General features: G+C 37.0%; 1 protein-coding gene across 1 annotated transcript; it reads right to left on the reverse strand.

Annotated features, from left to right (window-relative positions):
- Window positions 1-366: 366 nt before the first annotated feature.
- IL18R1 (interleukin 18 receptor 1) lies at window positions 367-16,999 on the reverse strand. The gene is made up of 10 exons (XM_036384115.1): window positions 16,920-16,999; window positions 15,656-15,896; window positions 10,214-10,391; window positions 9,150-9,303; window positions 8,591-8,653; window positions 5,938-6,094; window positions 5,624-5,757; window positions 4,668-4,829; window positions 2,757-2,915; window positions 367-1,125 (listed from the first exon to the last, which is right to left on the reverse strand). Exons 1-10 carry the CDS (start codon window positions 16,966-16,968, stop codon window positions 728-730), a joined length of 1,695 nt encoding a protein of 564 aa, XP_036240008.1. The 5' UTR covers window positions 16,969-16,999; the 3' UTR covers window positions 367-727.
- Between the last annotated feature and the right edge of the window lie 425 nt (window positions 17,000-17,424).

Consider the following 17,424-nt stretch of genomic DNA (forward strand, 5'->3'; position numbering starts at 1 on the left):
GGGCAATTGGTTCCAGTGTGGTATCAGCGCACATTAACAAAATACCGTTATTTCTATCCCACCCCCCCTCTTCTCCCAGTCAAAATGAGCATTTGCAATCTTCTCAGTGAAATAGGATGTAAACAGCCTTCATCATACCTTCAAATGATTCCCAGTTGTACACCATGTATGACGCAGTAGTAAATACTGTTAAACCATCCAAAACTGCCCTACTTTTTATAACCTCCCTTTTTCTGTTGGTTTGGGTTTTTTTCTACTTGATGTTGCCCAAAGCCTGAATGCCAAGCTCTTTAAGGCAGGAGCTGTTTGGGTCTACTTACAATCCTTAGAAAATACCAAAATATAAAACAAAGAGCATCCTAATAATAAGAGATTGTAAGTACTGGTTTATTTATTGAAGGGCCTAAAAAGCATATGCAAGTAAAAATAGTATCATTCTACATGACTGAAAATCATGAAATAAAAATGTTTTTCATTGTGCTTCATGCCATGTGCTAAGTCCTAAGCAGAACAAAACTTCTGTTCCTTGTGCAGATTGCTGAGGAAACCTTCTCTGGGATAGGATTTATCAATTGGGGTTGACATCCTGGCCACTGCAATGACTTCTGCATTCTTCTCAGATCTCAGAGCTGGCCTCTTAATCAACTATTTCCAAAAATATTAGATTATTTAGTTCTACTAGTTAGAAAAACACAGTTTTCTGCTACATCTTCAGTCTCCAGAATTGTTATATGATTGCATTAAAGTCACAGCCCTCAGTCCAGGGTTGAGCAGTTTCTGAGCCTGATTCAAGGTCACTATAGTGCCCTTTGGTCTTTGTCTCGATAGGCTTTGCTGGCATCAGATAACGAAGGTTCTTCCAAAATCTGGAATTCACGGGAAGAGATTTATCTTTTTTCCATTTCACCACCCTCTTTGATGGTAAAAGTGACAGTGATTCTGGCAAGAAATTGTAGTCACTTATAGGCATATATTCAATTAATATGATCTTAGTTTTCCTTTCAACTAGAGCTTTATGAAGTCCACTCTCAAGTTCATATATGGCTCTGTCAGAAACGTAGTTCTGGCTCAGTATAATGATTAATCTTCTGCTTTTATCAATGAATGAGTGGATATCAACAAGTGCTGCAAATTAAAGATAAATTTATTGTTATATTAAATTGAAAGGACAGGGACAAAATCAACTTATCTTTTAAATTCACATATGTACTAAAAATGTCCCTCTTATAAAGTGACAGTGTGTAAGTATCCTGTCCTTATGAAGAGATTAATATGTATTAAATATTAGGAGTCTCCAAAAATTAACTCAGGTACAGTGAAAGATTGTTCTCTAGAGCAGACATAAACGTGCTGATAATCTCCATCTACCCTAGACTGCTGTCTGGCAGTAGTCACATGGACAGAAGGCAACAGCAAAATTAGGTTTCCCCCAACCAGACATCTCTTTGCTCTTTCCTAATAGATACCATTGGAGTGATTCCACAGAAAGGCACAAACAGCAGCTTCTCTCCAAGCATTTTGTAACCCTGGGGTTACACCTTCCTTTATGACACCAAACACCCAAATCTATTTCCAGTAATCTAGGGCTGAGAAGACCAGCATGTGATGACAAAAGGAGTGCCAACTGTGTTTTAGATTGACTTTTGGTATGAAAAGTGATGAATGAAAATGAATGGTGATATCCTTTAAATATCAAATTGAATTTTCGTTAACAGCTTCCAGTGCTTGTTTTAACACCAGGGGACAGAGTCTACATAAACCAGAGATCTAGAAAACATTACTTGTAGAGAAAGGCAAAGCAAACTGCAGAACTAACCTAAGCAAGAGAAAACTGAGGGTAAAAGGAGGGTATGAACAAGGGTATTACAACACCAAAGGCTCCTGTACAAAGAAGGAAATATTCTATTTTATGTGTTCACAATGGATCAGAACAGAGAAAAGGAAATAATCTAAAACTATTGAAAGAATCAGACTGCACACTTCAGTAAACAATTTTTTAATACTTACAGAATGAGAATAGGTAAGAAGAAAGGGCTTGGAAGAGCTGTGGCTCCTCTCAGGATAGAAAAAATTTTCAGGAATGGATATAAAGGGACAAGATCCTGATTAATGAAGGAGGGTAACTGATCCTCTTGTTCTGTGGTTTGCACAATGAAATTTCATTCATCAGCTGGATCTTTGGACTAAATAGAAACTCATAGTACCTTTTGTCCAAGGAAAAGGCAGGTGCCAGATACATCCATAGGCCAAACAAAATTCCATTTCTTATTTCTATTTTGTTATGGCACCCATTTCATCCAGAAAATTGTTTCAACCATCACATCGAAGATACAGAAAACATACAAGTTACCTAAGAATGACTAGTACCAGAGTCATCAGCTGCTCTGTGCAATAAATGTGAGTTCATTCATTGGCCCTCAGCAAAATCAGAGCAAAAGCACTGTTACTGGGAAATATGTGATATCTTCTGAGTCCTCACCTTAACTTTCTTGATGCTTGCTCTTTGATCTTTTCATCTTGATTCTTTACAATTAGTGATTTACGTATGCATGTGTGAGGGTATATGAATTCATAAATATAACTATAAAATGTGTAAAATGTTTGCAACCAAACTTTGCATGCACACAGTCCAGATTAAATGAAAAATGTAACCTTTCAATGCACAACATGTGACAGAATTCCTTCTAATTATAGACTTCTACCTTTGTGTGAGAACGATGAGCCTATTTAATGACAAGAATATTCAATACACTTACCTCCTCCAGGGAATACATCCCTCTCAAATATGCATAACTTGTACCCAAAGTTTTCTTCTAATATCATGGGCAACACCTTCAAAGCAAATTCTCTCTCTTCTTCAGTAGGAGAAACACAGTCTTTCAGGTAAGACACAAATGCATCATATTCTTTTCCATCTGAAAATAAATCAACAATTGTTGCCTTGTTATCAACCACTAGAAATCCAGTATCTGATTCACCATTCTGGTTTCCAAACTTAGTATCTCCATGGTAAAGCATCTAGAAATTCCTGATCTTTCTTCTGAAGACTTTGAAGAGTCTTCAAACACTCTCCTTGAGATTCAAAAAAGAAATTTAAAGTTGATACAAAAGATTCTGATTGCATTTGAAAATACTTGAAAATATTTCCTTTCTACATTAAGGTGCTTTTTAAATAAAATCAGATTAATTTAACCATTTAATGTCACATCTGTGAAAATCAAGATATGAAGGGAAGCAAAAAAGATGTCTGTTAACTGAAAAAAATTAGTTGTTTTTTTTTAATTGCTGTTTAAGTGATGTTGCAGATTTCAACATTTATTGTACACTGTGTTGAACAGTATCAAGTGGAATGGGTACTGGCAAAAGAGAGAACAAACCAGTTAATTATTTTTGTTATGAGAGTATGGCATGTCTGGTCTGGGTCGGGGCACTAATTTACAGACAGAAAATCAAAGACCAATCCAGAGGCGAGGTCCACCACACTGCACCACAGAGCAACTATCAGGGCTGATACACCAGCACATATGCCTTTGCTTGTTAAACTGCACTTCTTTGCTTCCCTTTCTGAATACTTTACTGCATGTGGTTCATAAGAGAGAGCACAAAGTAAACACCATGAAACCCACACCTTCAAGAGCTCTAGGAATAGGAAAACCACTGCCTAGTACCCAACAGGCAGCTCCTCCAGGGCAGCACAGTCCAGGTCCTCAGAGACCCTCCCTGAGTGAGTGTAAGTTACTGTGGTAGCTGATATCAACAAGTAGATAACAACACTGGCAGGCTCCAGTTACATCCACCCATTATCCAAAAATTTCCAAGCATTGCAGTTTATTCAAGTTATATTCAAGCTGATTTAGAGACCAAGAAAGACCAAGAAAATCAGACCCATATATATAGCAAGTTTTGTCACCACAATTTTCAGAAAAATTATTCCTAAAATTGAGTCATTTCATGTTTGCTTGCTGTGAAGGCCACAGAGCTGCTGCCTGGTAAGATACTGGGACTGTGCACTCCTGCTCTCCTTAAGAGCATGTAGTGACAAACCTATAAATGTGCAATGGCCTCTACAGCCAAAGAAATATTTTAAGCTTCACCTCACTGAAGGGCATCAGTGAGGTAAAAATGAATTTATGTCAGTCTGCCCATCTGAAAACTCCAGAGTGTTCATCCTCTCCGTGGACAACTGAAAACCTCCGTGGACAACTGAAAACCTCCGTGGACAACTGAAAACCTCCGTGGACAACTGAAAACCTCCGTGGACAACTGAAAACCTCCGTGGACAACTGAAAACCTCCGTGGACAACTGAAAACCTCCGTGGACAACTGAAAACCTCTCCAACCCAATCAACTTTTGTGTTTTGCCATGAAGAACATGGCAGAACAGAGCTCATCTGAACAGCATCCAACCACATCCCTTCCAGTGCCTGCTCCAGAGGTAGCTTCTCCACTCTGTTTATCTGCTGTCGTTGCCACACATATACAACAAACACATGTTAGCACCTGACCATCAAGTTCTTTTTTTATATATTCTTTGTTTTTTCTCACACTACTCCTGGATTTAAGATAATTTTTTTTATCTTCCTCAAAGCTGATTTCTTCATAGAACCTGCCAGAAAATATTTTTCATCGATATGCTTATTTCAATGTCAGCATTAGCAAAGTCATACCTCCAGCAGTATCATCGCTCCTGCAAATATTTCTGTAAAATAGAACGAAGTCGACCCTAAACATCACAAACACAAACACCACAGCTATGGCAACAAATGGAAATAGCAGAGCAAGGACCATTGCAGTGGTAAATACGTGCACTGGCAAGTCTTGGATCTTCCCTGTAAGAGAGAAAAAAAGCAAATTACAGCCTTAATAAAGAGTATTATCTAGCAAGATTACTGTATCAAATACTGATGGCACCTAAAAATCACCTAAAAAAAACCCCACAATGTTGATGGGAATCCTTTCCTGCTAATGGTTCAAGCACATATACATGCCACACTAAGAGAGAAACTAGAAAACATCCTCTAATGCAAAAACAGGAGAAGCAATCTTGGACACAAATCACATACAGTTCATTTGTGTGTGTGCAGGTTATGTGAGATCAGGACTGACATTGCAGATCCTCATGGATGTACAGCATCTTAAAATGATGGTCACTTTTGTGATGAGTTTCCTTCAGGTTTTTTATTATTTCTTCTTATTATCTACCTTTCACCCCTCTCTCAGTCCCATCCATAAGTCCTTAAAGTCCCATTTAATCTCTTTGGCCAAGATACTTCTGCATTTTTTTGCTCCAGTCTCTTTCAGGCCTTTCTTCATTATTATTAGTATTATTATTAATCATTATTATTAATCTTTGAGGGTTTTAGTTCCAAAAACAGATTGTTAACACTTAAATCTTTGTGAAGTTTTTACAAAGACATCAAGACATTCTCATTGTAGTCTGTATTTCTTTTGCTTTGCACTCCTCCTCTCCCTGTCTGAGAGCAGGAAGAATCACCCGGGGTTGTTAGGTCCAGCACTAGATGTGTGAGGGCCTTCATAAGCAGACAGTATTTGGAGCAGTGTTTTGAAATGCCCTCAGGATTGAGAAGACTGATTAATAAATTATTTCTAGATTATGCCATACCTTTCTTCAGTTTTACTATTTTTATCTGTGTGGTTTCATCAGCTTGCAACCTGCAGGTGAAATTATGATGCATGTCCTCCTCTCTTACTTTTTTAATCCGTAGGAGCCTTGTGATATAGAACTTGTTTCCCAACCTGCAATAAGGAATGGCATTAGCAACACTATCTGTGCAAAAACCTAAAACCACCTGAGAGGCAGATTTTGAGTAAAAGTTTCTGGAGAAAACACTCAGGGTGTGTTTTTTACTGAATTTGCAGTTCCACAAAGTGTAGGACATTATCACATACTAAATGCAGCATTTTCAGGAAACCTACTGTAGTGTTTTGAGTTCTTCTTCACATATTGAAGGTTCATTCTCAGGGATACCTGTGCATTGTTCTGGAAATGTTTGGTTAATTAACCAGTAGAGGCTGGCATCTTCTTGCATATAATCACCCAAGGAACCTGTGCAATTGAATATCTCTTCTTTACCTAAAAAAAAAGCATAGCATGCGAAGATTTAGTGAGAAGTAGTATTCATGTACACAGCACAGTAAAGCTTTCCAGAAAACATAACCTATAAGCTGAGCTCCCTTCTAAATTTTGTAGCCCCTGCTCAATGTTTTATAGGTGTTACACCTGCACTGGTGGTGGCCTCAGCAATCATGCATTGCAGCAGAGTGACAATCATCCATTGCTTTCTCTGAGATTAATCATCAAAGCCAGGTGGGTTTAAATACACCTGAGAATTTCAGGCTTTAGAAACCTAAAGGGAATTGGACTTGATGATCTTTATGAGTCTCTTCTACTTGAGATATTCCATGATTCTATAAACCAGACTGTGTTCTGCAGTCTGAGAACAGAAGAGGAAAACCTATCACCAGTGCTCCAGGGCCAGGTAAAAGTAAGTAACTGGTAAGGGGAATTACACGCAACTAATTGTAATAGGGAAACTATATATCATTACTGAACAAAACCAAAGCACCTGCTGAACATGCACAGAACAAATTCTTATCTCAGTATCGCAACTGGAAATTCCTGAACAGATGAAGAAGTCATTTAATGCATCAGCTACTTGTTCCATTTCAAAACACTAAGTGTAACTGAGAGAAGGCACCCCATAAAGTTCCAATAGTTTCAAGAAATTGCAAAACTAAGAGGACAATTATACACTTGGAATAAATAAGGGCAGAAGACTGCAGCTCTGGAGTGTGAGATTTTTTAATTCTGCCAAGGGAAGCTTGACCTGAAGCTAGCTACAACTACAGTTTCTAGGTTGCAGCATCATTTCTAGGGAAATTGGTTATTGCAGCATCATTTCTAGCAACCAGAATGCTCTTTAAGGCAGGAAAAATGCATGTTATTCCTTCTTCAGACCATCATGCACAAACACTTTCCACTAAGCAAGGCCTACCCAGCAATTCTCTAAGAGCACACAAAGCTTCTCAAGACTTATCAGATACTTCTAGAACCTTCAAAGCAAGAGCCAGATGAAAAACTGGCCATCATAGATTCAGACCTTAGAAATCCAAATTACAGTTGCACAGACCTAACCTAGTATCATTGGCCTTGCAACTCTAGCATTTCCACCATACACAACAGTTGTATGGAGAAAAATATCATAGAACACTATCCTAAGCAATGATAGATTTTAAAGATCATGGACACAGCTCATCCTAAATTCCCTTCACTCTCCACCATGCCACCTGTCTCATCACTCAGCAGAAAGTTCAATGACCTTATCAAATGATCCTATCAAGGCAGATAAGGGATGGAAGACAGGTGTTGTTGTTCTATTTCTAGAGTCTCATATTGTTGTTATCAGATTTCTGAAGTCCATACCTCCTCGGTGCATTCTTACAGCTGCAGATCTTCACAGACTCCTCCTGCATGCTGTTCTCTCTCAGGTCAGGGCTCCTCCAAGGCTCTCCCTGACCAGCTAACCCACCCCCTTTTATCCCAGTCATCTTCATTGGTCACAGCTGCAGCCCAATTAAGGGCATCACAGCTGCAGCCCATCAAGGGCAACCAGGACCTCCCGGGCCAAAGCCTATACACAGATATTCAAGTACAGATATTCAAGTACAATGCATTTCCTCTACTATAGACAGGTACTTCATAAGCATTTGATGCCAAACCCTGCTGACTTCTAAGGGCTGGGACAAGCACAGTAATGAGGAGGAAATGTGCAGAAAGGGCATTCTGGGAGGTTGGGAGGTATGGGGCATCATAGGATTGGTACTACCATTGGGAAAAGGACTTACCAAGCAGTACTGATAGGAAGGAAGGAAAATTAGGTAAATGAGATACAGGTATGAGCCATAGAGGGAGTAAGACTTGGAGAAAGGAAAGATTAAGTAATGAGAAGAGAAGAGAAGAGAAGAGAAGAGAAGAGAAGAGAAGAGAAGAGAAGAGAAGAGAAAAGAAATTAATTACAGCCTCAATCACAAAATACTGGATCCTGTCCAAGACTGTGTGAAGCCTGCAGATCATTTTATCTAACCTACTTCCAGCTAGAAGCACAGGTAAGGTCTCTTGACAATACAGATATAAATGCACACACTGCCAGCACTGTCACACGTCACACTCCTCATTTCCCTGAAGAATAACATTCTCAACCACATCAGGTAGCAGCAGGATTACTCATTACTGCTGTTCACTGAGTAAACCATACATCTTTTACACATTCCTTCATGAGGTTTGCTATCTACAAAAGAAAGCCATGGAGAGATGTTTTATCACCACCTTCTCTTGCAGGCTGTAGCAGCAGCCTCAGCTTCAGCCTCTGTGAAAGGGTACATTTAATGTACTTGTGTATCAATCATGGAATACATTAGGCAAAGCATTACCAGATGTGATGTTAGATCCCATACTGGATGATGCACAATTAGTTTGATTCCACTTATCCAGACCATCAACCATAAAGAAATCAGAAAAAAGCATATAGGTAGAGTAGCTACTTCAAAGATATTTGTATTAATTTCATACCTATTTCTGTTTCAATTTCTTCATCACGTCCAACTATCTCCAAAGTGAAAGCCTCTGGTGCATCTAAAATAGAAGTATTGTTATTGAAGTAATACCTCACCTGTGTTCTTCCACAGTAAAAGTTACATAATTGCTCCATATGTAAAATTAATCACAAACATTCCATTCAATTCACAGAACAATATCTGGATTCTGGTGTTACTGAGTAGCTTAAAACCCAGTATGTCTTGTTGAATTTTTTTCACATACATATATATACAGAGTACAATCTGCAATGGTTGGAAAGGCTCTTGTGTACAATTCTTAGTAGTCTGTATGGCTTACTTAGAGCAGCTATTTTGAAAAAAAATAAAACTGTAGGGAAAACATGCTAAATACATTTTCCAAAACTGGTAATATCTCAACTTCCCCTTTTTTACTTCTCAAATTATTCTGAAGTAGTTCAGATTACCAGACTTTTTCCCCCTGGTATATATTTATCAAACAAGAACTGCAATTTAAAATCTCCTTAGTTAAGTGAACAAAAATTACACTTCAAAATTTCAGAAAGCTTTCTTACCTTCTTCTACTACAAGTTTAATTGTATTTGTGCTGTGGTAGATTGTTCCTTCATGACTGATTAAAATTTTACAGGTATATATCCCAGAGTTCTGTACTGTTAAGGCTCTAAAATGTAGCTCCCTCTCTGTTTCATGTTCATAATTCTTACAGTCCTGCATCAATAAAACCAGAAAATACTATTCTGCAGCAAACATGCATTCAAAATATTAAAGAAATTAAGTTTGTTTTGTTTTTTTTTTTGAAACAGTGCCACCATCACCTTTTCACACTCTCAATTACATGTATCTGACCCAAAAGAAGTGCAGGCCCAATTTTTATTCATGGTCACTTAAATGCAACATTTGAACATTTAACCCATTAGAAGTTGAGAATACTGCAGTTGTGGAAAGCTTAACAACCTGTGGCCCTATCCATCAATGGTCCCATCCTCCCAGGCCTCCAAAGACAAGAGAACAGGGCTGTAGCTCATTCTTGCCACGCTACTCCAGATGCCTGTACTACATCAGTCAAAATCCCTTCCTGAAGCTGATTGATCTTGGGGTGAACAGGGCCTGTTACTCCAACCAGGAGACCTGAGAGGAATAAGGAGCACACCCCAAAGAGATGATTTGCCAAAAATGAACAGAAGTGGATCTGTTACACACTGTTCAGAAACTGCAAAATTGAAAAGTTTGCAATTACTTTGCAAGTACATGCCAACTGTAAAATAAAAATCTTGGCATCTCATTTAGCATCAGTACAATATCTGTATCAGCAAAGTAGCAGCTGGCTAAACCAGCTGCTGCCAAAATCAGCAAACAGACATGCACATCACATCTTTTATCATTCCAAACTACTAGTTTAATAACTTCTGAAACAGGTATTTTTTTAAACAAATTGGAAAGCAGACAAAAGCTTTGTTTTGTGTATCTGTCTAAAGTTTTTCCCCCTAATCCCATGAGAAATTAAGGCTTTACAATATTTGTAGATGCTTCTAAAAATTTGTTTGCAATTAATAGTTCCTGCAATCAGATGTTTTGTTTCTACAGCCAATGATTTGAGTGACACTGTTTCAGTAATTACCTTATACCATGTTATGCTGTCATTTTCATGGACAGACAAATCGCTGCATTTCAGTGAATGACCAGTTCCAGCACTTTTAATTTCTGTAGTTAAATGATTTTCATTGAAACAGCTGCTTTTATTTCTTTCAAGTACATTCAATGTCCACTTTTGAATTGTGATATTTTGTTTTCCATTGCTAAGAAAAAAAAAAATCAAAATCAGTTTTAGGAGCTTTCTAAAATAATGCAGCTTGGTGAGTTACAAAACACAAATTCTCAAATACATCTGTTAGGTAAAAAGTACTTCTACAGTGAGCAAATTACATTTATTCCCCTTATCACTTTCCCACTCCCAAATAAGTGTAATTTCCTTTAACCAAACAGGTTACCTAAACTAAATGCACTATCACAAGACATTTGACAATACAATTATATCTATGGAACATGACAGTATATGCTACATTGACCTGAACAAGGATGCAACAATCTGTGACATCATCCATAGCTACATGACAGCATCAAAGAATTTTGGACCTTGAATCAGCTGAAGAATTTGCAGGTTTAATTTCATATGTGTTGCTAAGATTAAAAGCCATGACAGAAAAATATATTTGTAAAATTAGAAATGAGATAGGTCATTGTTATTTAGATATCTACTAGCTTCTATCCATATATTCCTTGAAAGAATCAGATTATAGCTGTAATTTCACTGTTTGATATATCCAAATACATGACTACCAAGGGAAAGGAACCTGAAGAACTTTTATTTGGCAAAGTTAGAACTTAAGAGAAAGCCATATGCTGCTGTCAGTTAGTGGGTGAGATTCTGTCAGTTAATGGGTGAGATTTTGCAATTAGTGCATAGAGCTCTCATTTGTTTTCTGAACAAGCAGGGCCTGACAAAGGAAAAGCAGCAATCACAGAGAACTTCCCTCCAATGTCAGTCATGTCTTCATAAATATGTTTGAATCTTCCTGCCTCCAAGAAAAGAAAAACAAATTTCTTCCAGAACTGCAACTAGTCAAGAATTGTTTCAATGAGAAAGTCCAAGAGGACAAAGGAGTTGGAATGGAAAAGCATCCCTGGTGAGTACATCAGCTTAAACACCATTCTTGACATGTCTTTTGAGTGTACAAGATTCAGAAGAGCTATCACAACATCATTTTTATTATGAATTTAGACCAAGTCTTGGGTTGTTTCTTTTCTGCTTTTTAAGCTCCTGAAACAAATGTATTTATGTATTCTGCTCACCCTCTTTGCATTGTAGCCCTTTTTCCAGCTACAGAGGTTCTCTACTCACTTGAGATGTTCATTACTCCTAGCTGTAATTGACTCTTTAAACCAAAACATAGTGGTTTTGGTAAATGAGCTAACTATGCTGTCACAAACAGGAAAAACCTTACCAAAGCTTTTCCATCAGAGACGAGCTCATGTGGGTATTCACGATGCGTGGAGCTCTTCTCACCTATTCTTATTTACAAAACACCTTATTTACACATTTAAATCAGAGCTACTAATCACAGTCAGCAGTGGGACCACATCAGAAGTGACCCTGTTACAGTGCAGTTTATTGGACCTATTTTACATATTTTGTTTAGGACACGATCACCTGTGACCCAGAAAGGCCTTTCCCTCCCTGACAGCAAAGGTACCTAAGATAAGTTTAGGTGTGGACATAAACATTAATTCCAATTAATTCCACTGAGTCTGTGTGTTTCTTTAGGCATCACTGCTAATCTGAATACTGTCAGAGAATTAATTACAGACTGAGCCATGAAATGCAAATGATTTTACTCGCTAGATTCAGCAGATGAAAGAAAAAGGTCCGTAAAGCCACATGTTCTCCCCATCACTGTTACTCCACAGAGGATTTATTCTGTGATCCTATCTGGGAAACCACTCAAAGGGGATCAAGATATTCTACCTGATGAGCCAACATCTGGCAAGGAGAATGCCCCTGGAAGGTATTAAAACCATACCAGTGCAAACAAAGATGAATTTTTTCATACATAATTTCTAGTTGTCTGCCATGTAGCATGGTTTTCAACACACACACACACACACAAAAACCCATTTAGTTGGATTTTTTAAACTGCTAGTGTCTGAATTGCTATATATTTTTATCATTGTTTTGACTTGTTAAGAGTCTCCAGTGATATTCTGTCAGGAACAAAACCATTTCTGGTTTAACAGCTTTTCAATCTCCCCCCTCAACAAACCCACCAAGAAGGAACAACAAAATCCAGCTTGACTCAGAAGATGATACAGGGAAGTGAAAGCCCTCAGAGAATATAAACCAAGCTTACTGGATACATAGCCAATTCTAAGTAATCCCTTAGCTGTTTTACTGCAACCAGCCAGTGTTATCTCATATTGCAATTTTCTGCAGAAGCTGTCACTTCACTTTCCAAATTGCAGTATTAACTTTATATGTATGCTCCCATGGCTTTCAGTTGTTCTAAACATATTGAAAAATTGAGCAATATTTGGATTTTAAAATTTATCATGTGTTTATCATGGTCCTCTGCAGTTTTTTGGTTTTTTCAGGGACCTCTAAGTTCTCTCAATTTCAAGGTTACCAAAATAGAGCAACCTGATGACCTGATTTTTTGTACTCTGTTTTTCTCTTTGACAGCCACAGGATACAGGCTATAAAAAAAAACCCATACAAATTACAAATCTTTGCAAAGACCTGTGACACAGTTTTTGCTGCTTACCACACTTACTCTAAGTTCAGTTTTTATTTTCAAGAATGTTGCTGAAGATGGACACATTCAGCCTATATGTGATGTCCATTGATTCCTGAATTTGTATCCTAAGTCTAGTGTACTAACAAACACATGTGAGCATGTCAACACACATATATGCACACTTCAGCTGTCTATGTATGTCTCAGCAGGACACATCTGGTTTAACTGTAAAATTTCTGATTACTCTTTAAGCAAAAAAAAAAAATGTGGTTAAAACATCATAAAACCATTGTTACATTACTTTCACCTCTTGCTTCTTACATACTGTCAGTTGTAACACATCAGAAAAAAAAAATCCTACAAAAAAAAATCCTACATTTAATTAGTTTGCAAAATCTGTCAACATGTTGTCTTCTTTTCTTGAAAATCTGCAGTATATGTAATTGTCACATTTTTCCCTGAAACTGCCTAAAGTTATAAAATTATTTCCCATGTAGCTTACAAACACCTAACTCTAAATTAAATAGTTTAAAATTAACAATATAAATAAAAATATACTTAGCATATCTTCTTTCAAAAGTAAAACTTTTAACCTACTATAAATACTCTGAAATTAAAGTAATTCCACTCAGGCATTTTTATTAAATCTTAAACAAGTACAGTAGCCCACAACAGCCCATAATTTTTCCTTACAGAAACTTCTAAAAGTCCTCTGTCTCTGCAGTAAACAGTTATTGCAATAACCTTCTGTATTTACTGAAATACAACTCATTTAATATGCCTGCCAATACTGAGAACCACCATATGAACGAAACCCAAGATCCCATTAAAATCCCATTAAAAAATCCCCTAATGCCTGTTGTTCCAGCAGTGAGACCTGTGAAGAGTTTCCACAGGATTGCCAGATTCTGGCATCATTCTGATCCTAACAGAAAATATGGGCCTAACAGAAAGAAATCTAAAAATTAAAAAAAATTTAAAAATTAAAAAAAAAAGAAGAAAAGATGTTTCAGAGTAAGAATTTTTTTCCCCAAAAATACTTTCTTTCAAAACTGACTTTTAAAATGCAGCATGTAACAGTTCTAGAAGACAAGACAAAAAAGGAGAAAATCAAAACTCTCAATTCCAAATGAATGCTTTGATGTAAACAAAACTTTTTTCTGAGTTTCTCTCTTAAGCAAATGAGTAAATCAAGAAATTTCATAAAAGATTCTGACATTTTTGTTTTCCAACAAGTCCTCATTTTAAAAAACTTTATTTTGATAGTTTTACTTCAGTTTGTGTCATCTCCTTCTGTATGTGAGGCTGCTTCCTTTGGTTTTGAGGTATACACTTTTTCATAGAAATTTTGTAGAAATCTCGTGACTTACTGTGGATTTACTGTCATTACCCCACGTCCTTAAAGTAATCAGAAAACCACAATGATCATGAATTAAAGCTGAGGTTATCACAGCTCTCTTCTCTTTTGCCCTTTATGAGTATTTAGGACTCATTATGGCAGTCTCCTTCAATAGCCTGGCAATTCAGGTATGACCTCCACCTACCTTTCCCCTTGCCAAAATTAGTCAGTCTGCATTTTGTGACACTAATTAGGTGGCATTGGAGTGAGTTTTTAGATTTAATAGCTTTTTTGTGAAGTGACCATACAGAAAACTGATCAACACAACAAAACAGCACAACAAACTAGACAGACTACCATATTCATCATCCCTAAAGAAAATCCTCTTGAATTTAACATAGATGAATAGAATTTTTCGTAGTATTTACCCTACAATTAAAAATATTTTGCATTTCATATACCATGAGTCAGTACTTTTTAAAATAATATCAGTAAGGAGATAACAGTAATGATACATGGAAGAATTTTTAAAAAACCAACATTTTCAGCTTCCAAATTGACTTGGAAGTTACAATTGAAGTCTGTCTTAGAACTGTAAACTATCAAACTTGAGATATTTCTGGAATAAAGTGGAGAGCATTTTTCAGTATCCACAGTCCCATCCCCTTTATAAACCTGCCTAGAACCTTAAAAATATTACTTGGAGAACAGCACAAATCATTACATGCAAGGTGATCTTCTTCAAATTAATCATTACTTCAAATGTAAATGCTGAATTATGGGTTAGTCATAAGAACTCAGTGCTGCAAACTTTTGATTTAATCCCTTTCAAGGTGTTCCAATGAAAATTTCCACCAAATAATGGAGGCCCATCCTCATTTCTCCTTTTAACCCATGGTGTTCTATAGCAGTAAGAAATCAAATCCAATTATTTCATTTGTTCTTTGAATGGCTCCATGCAGGCAAAGGTTTGCATAGAAAGCAGAATTCAGCTATGCTATGTTTAATCTTTACTATACAGTTAGATGATTTGGCAAGCCTCATAGCATGAGATCCACTCAACACAGCAAGCAAGAACAAGTCTGGGGAAGAAGACAAGCAAATGTCTCCTTTTTCTTGGCAGTGGACAGAAGGGTTGCCTGACACTCATTTTTCTTTGGTAATTAATCACAAGCCAGCAAAAATGTTACCTGCCTTATCAAAAGGTTTACAGAACACTTAAAAGGCTGAAACTCCTTATAGATATTTGTAAATATTTCAGGTCTACTTTGATAGTTATTGTGAAATGAAGTGGGAAATGACACTGCAGTTAAAGCAGTTCCCTAAGCCCCTTTTATATGAATGCCACTAGCTATAAAAAACAAGACAAAGAAATTATCTTCATCATAGATGTGCACAGGCAAGACATTTACCCACTGTGTTGTGTACCCACCTGTGAATGACAGAATAATTCCCAGAGTCACTGAGTTCAGCTGGCCAAAACTCCAGAAAATTCATTTGTGAAACAATTCTGCGTGTTTGCTTTATCACTTGCTGCTTGCCAGCACTTTCTTTATACCAGTTTATTGTATATGATTCTTCCTGACAATGTTCTTGCCTTGACTCAAGATAACAAAGGAAAAAGTATTCTCCTTCCAGAATATCAATGGAGGCACGAAGGGGACACAGTTTCTCTTCAGAGAAAAGGGAAAAAATATATTACGAAGCCATTATTTTATTATTTCAGAAAATTGCATTAGCCTGACTTTAAAGTGATTTTCTTGCTGATGGCATTTTATGAAAAGACTTCTTTCAGCAAAATGGTTAGGCAGCATTTATTTATTTATTCCTGCAATATTTGCTAAAAAACAGCCTTTTTCAAGGTTTTATTTTATCTTACCAAAGCAACACCAGAAGGAGAAAAGGACTGAAAATAGAAGGACATTTCCCTATCTCTATGATTATTTCACATGAGTTCAACAGTGTCAGAATTACATTGGCTCAAAAGGCAGAATCTGGCCCCACTGTACATTAAAGCAGCTGCCACAAATGGAAGAGGAGAGGAGAAATTCTTCACATATGGTTTGACTTGACAAACATGTTTGAGATAAAAGCACAGATCCTATAAATTAACATTTGCATTTCCTTATCTTCTTAATTAAAACTGAATAATTATGTAGATATATTTCTGAAAAACTTCAAATATCTTTGGAAAACTGCCTTGGAATGAGATTATGTGTGTAAAATTTAGTCTTCAAGTCTGCCTTTCCAAACAAATTTCCCAAATTTACTTTTGCATACAAAAGTTATTAAAAGTACGGAAAAGGAACCATGATCAAGGATTAAGAGTCAAAAATAAAATCAGACTTCAGACTCTCTTTCTCCTGAGGTTCTCAGAGATTAGCAACTATTGTGACCACACTTCTGAATGGCACAAAAAGAAGCAGACTCTTTCTCTTGTTTGCCATATCTCTTCATACAGTTACGGCCACATACAACATCATCAGGTTCCTCCAGGTAGCATCCTTGTTTTTTCATTTCATAATTTTGGTGTTTAGGACCAAATTTCCCAAGTCTGGAGCTGGGCTGTAATTGCCAAACCTTGGCAATTACAAGGTTTGGCTGCAAAAAACAAAACTTGTCCTACTCCAAGCAACTGTCAAGAAGCTGGCACATATTTTGAATGTTCTATTATTGAATTGGAGACTTTTCCTTACCAGGGGCAGATTCCATGATCAACGTTACTAAAAAAATCATCAGAATCATTTTCTTGAGTTGCTTCTCATTTCTTCTCCAAAAAAAAAAAAGAAACTGAATTGCTCTTGCTTGTTCTGAAAGCCTATTAAAAAAAACCAACAAGATTCACAGTTCACCACAAGTCCAGTGAAACAGATTCCTTTGAGCATGTGAGCAGTGTAACTATTGCCTGCTGCTGAAGAGGGCTTTCCAAATGGGAAGCTACATATTTTTATCATAACAGCTATTTTCATACATCAGGTCATGTGTCTAGATTTTTCTTTGCAATTTCATTTCAAATTCAGAAAGCACTGCTGGATTTCCTTGTGCCATTTTCTTATTTCATGGATGCATTTTGCAGTATTACAAGAGCACTCAAATCCTGAGCCAGCAGATATCTACCACAGGACAGGACAGTGCTTTTTTTTTCCCCACAAAGAGAATAAACTTTGCAAGACTGGACCTTGTAGAAACAGCCACTGGAAA

The sequence above is a fragment of the Molothrus ater genome, chromosome 2 (assembly GCF_012460135.2).
Source record: "Molothrus ater isolate BHLD 08-10-18 breed brown headed cowbird chromosome 2, BPBGC_Mater_1.1, whole genome shotgun sequence".
Taxonomy (NCBI): Eukaryota; Metazoa; Chordata; class Aves; order Passeriformes; family Icteridae; genus Molothrus; species Molothrus ater.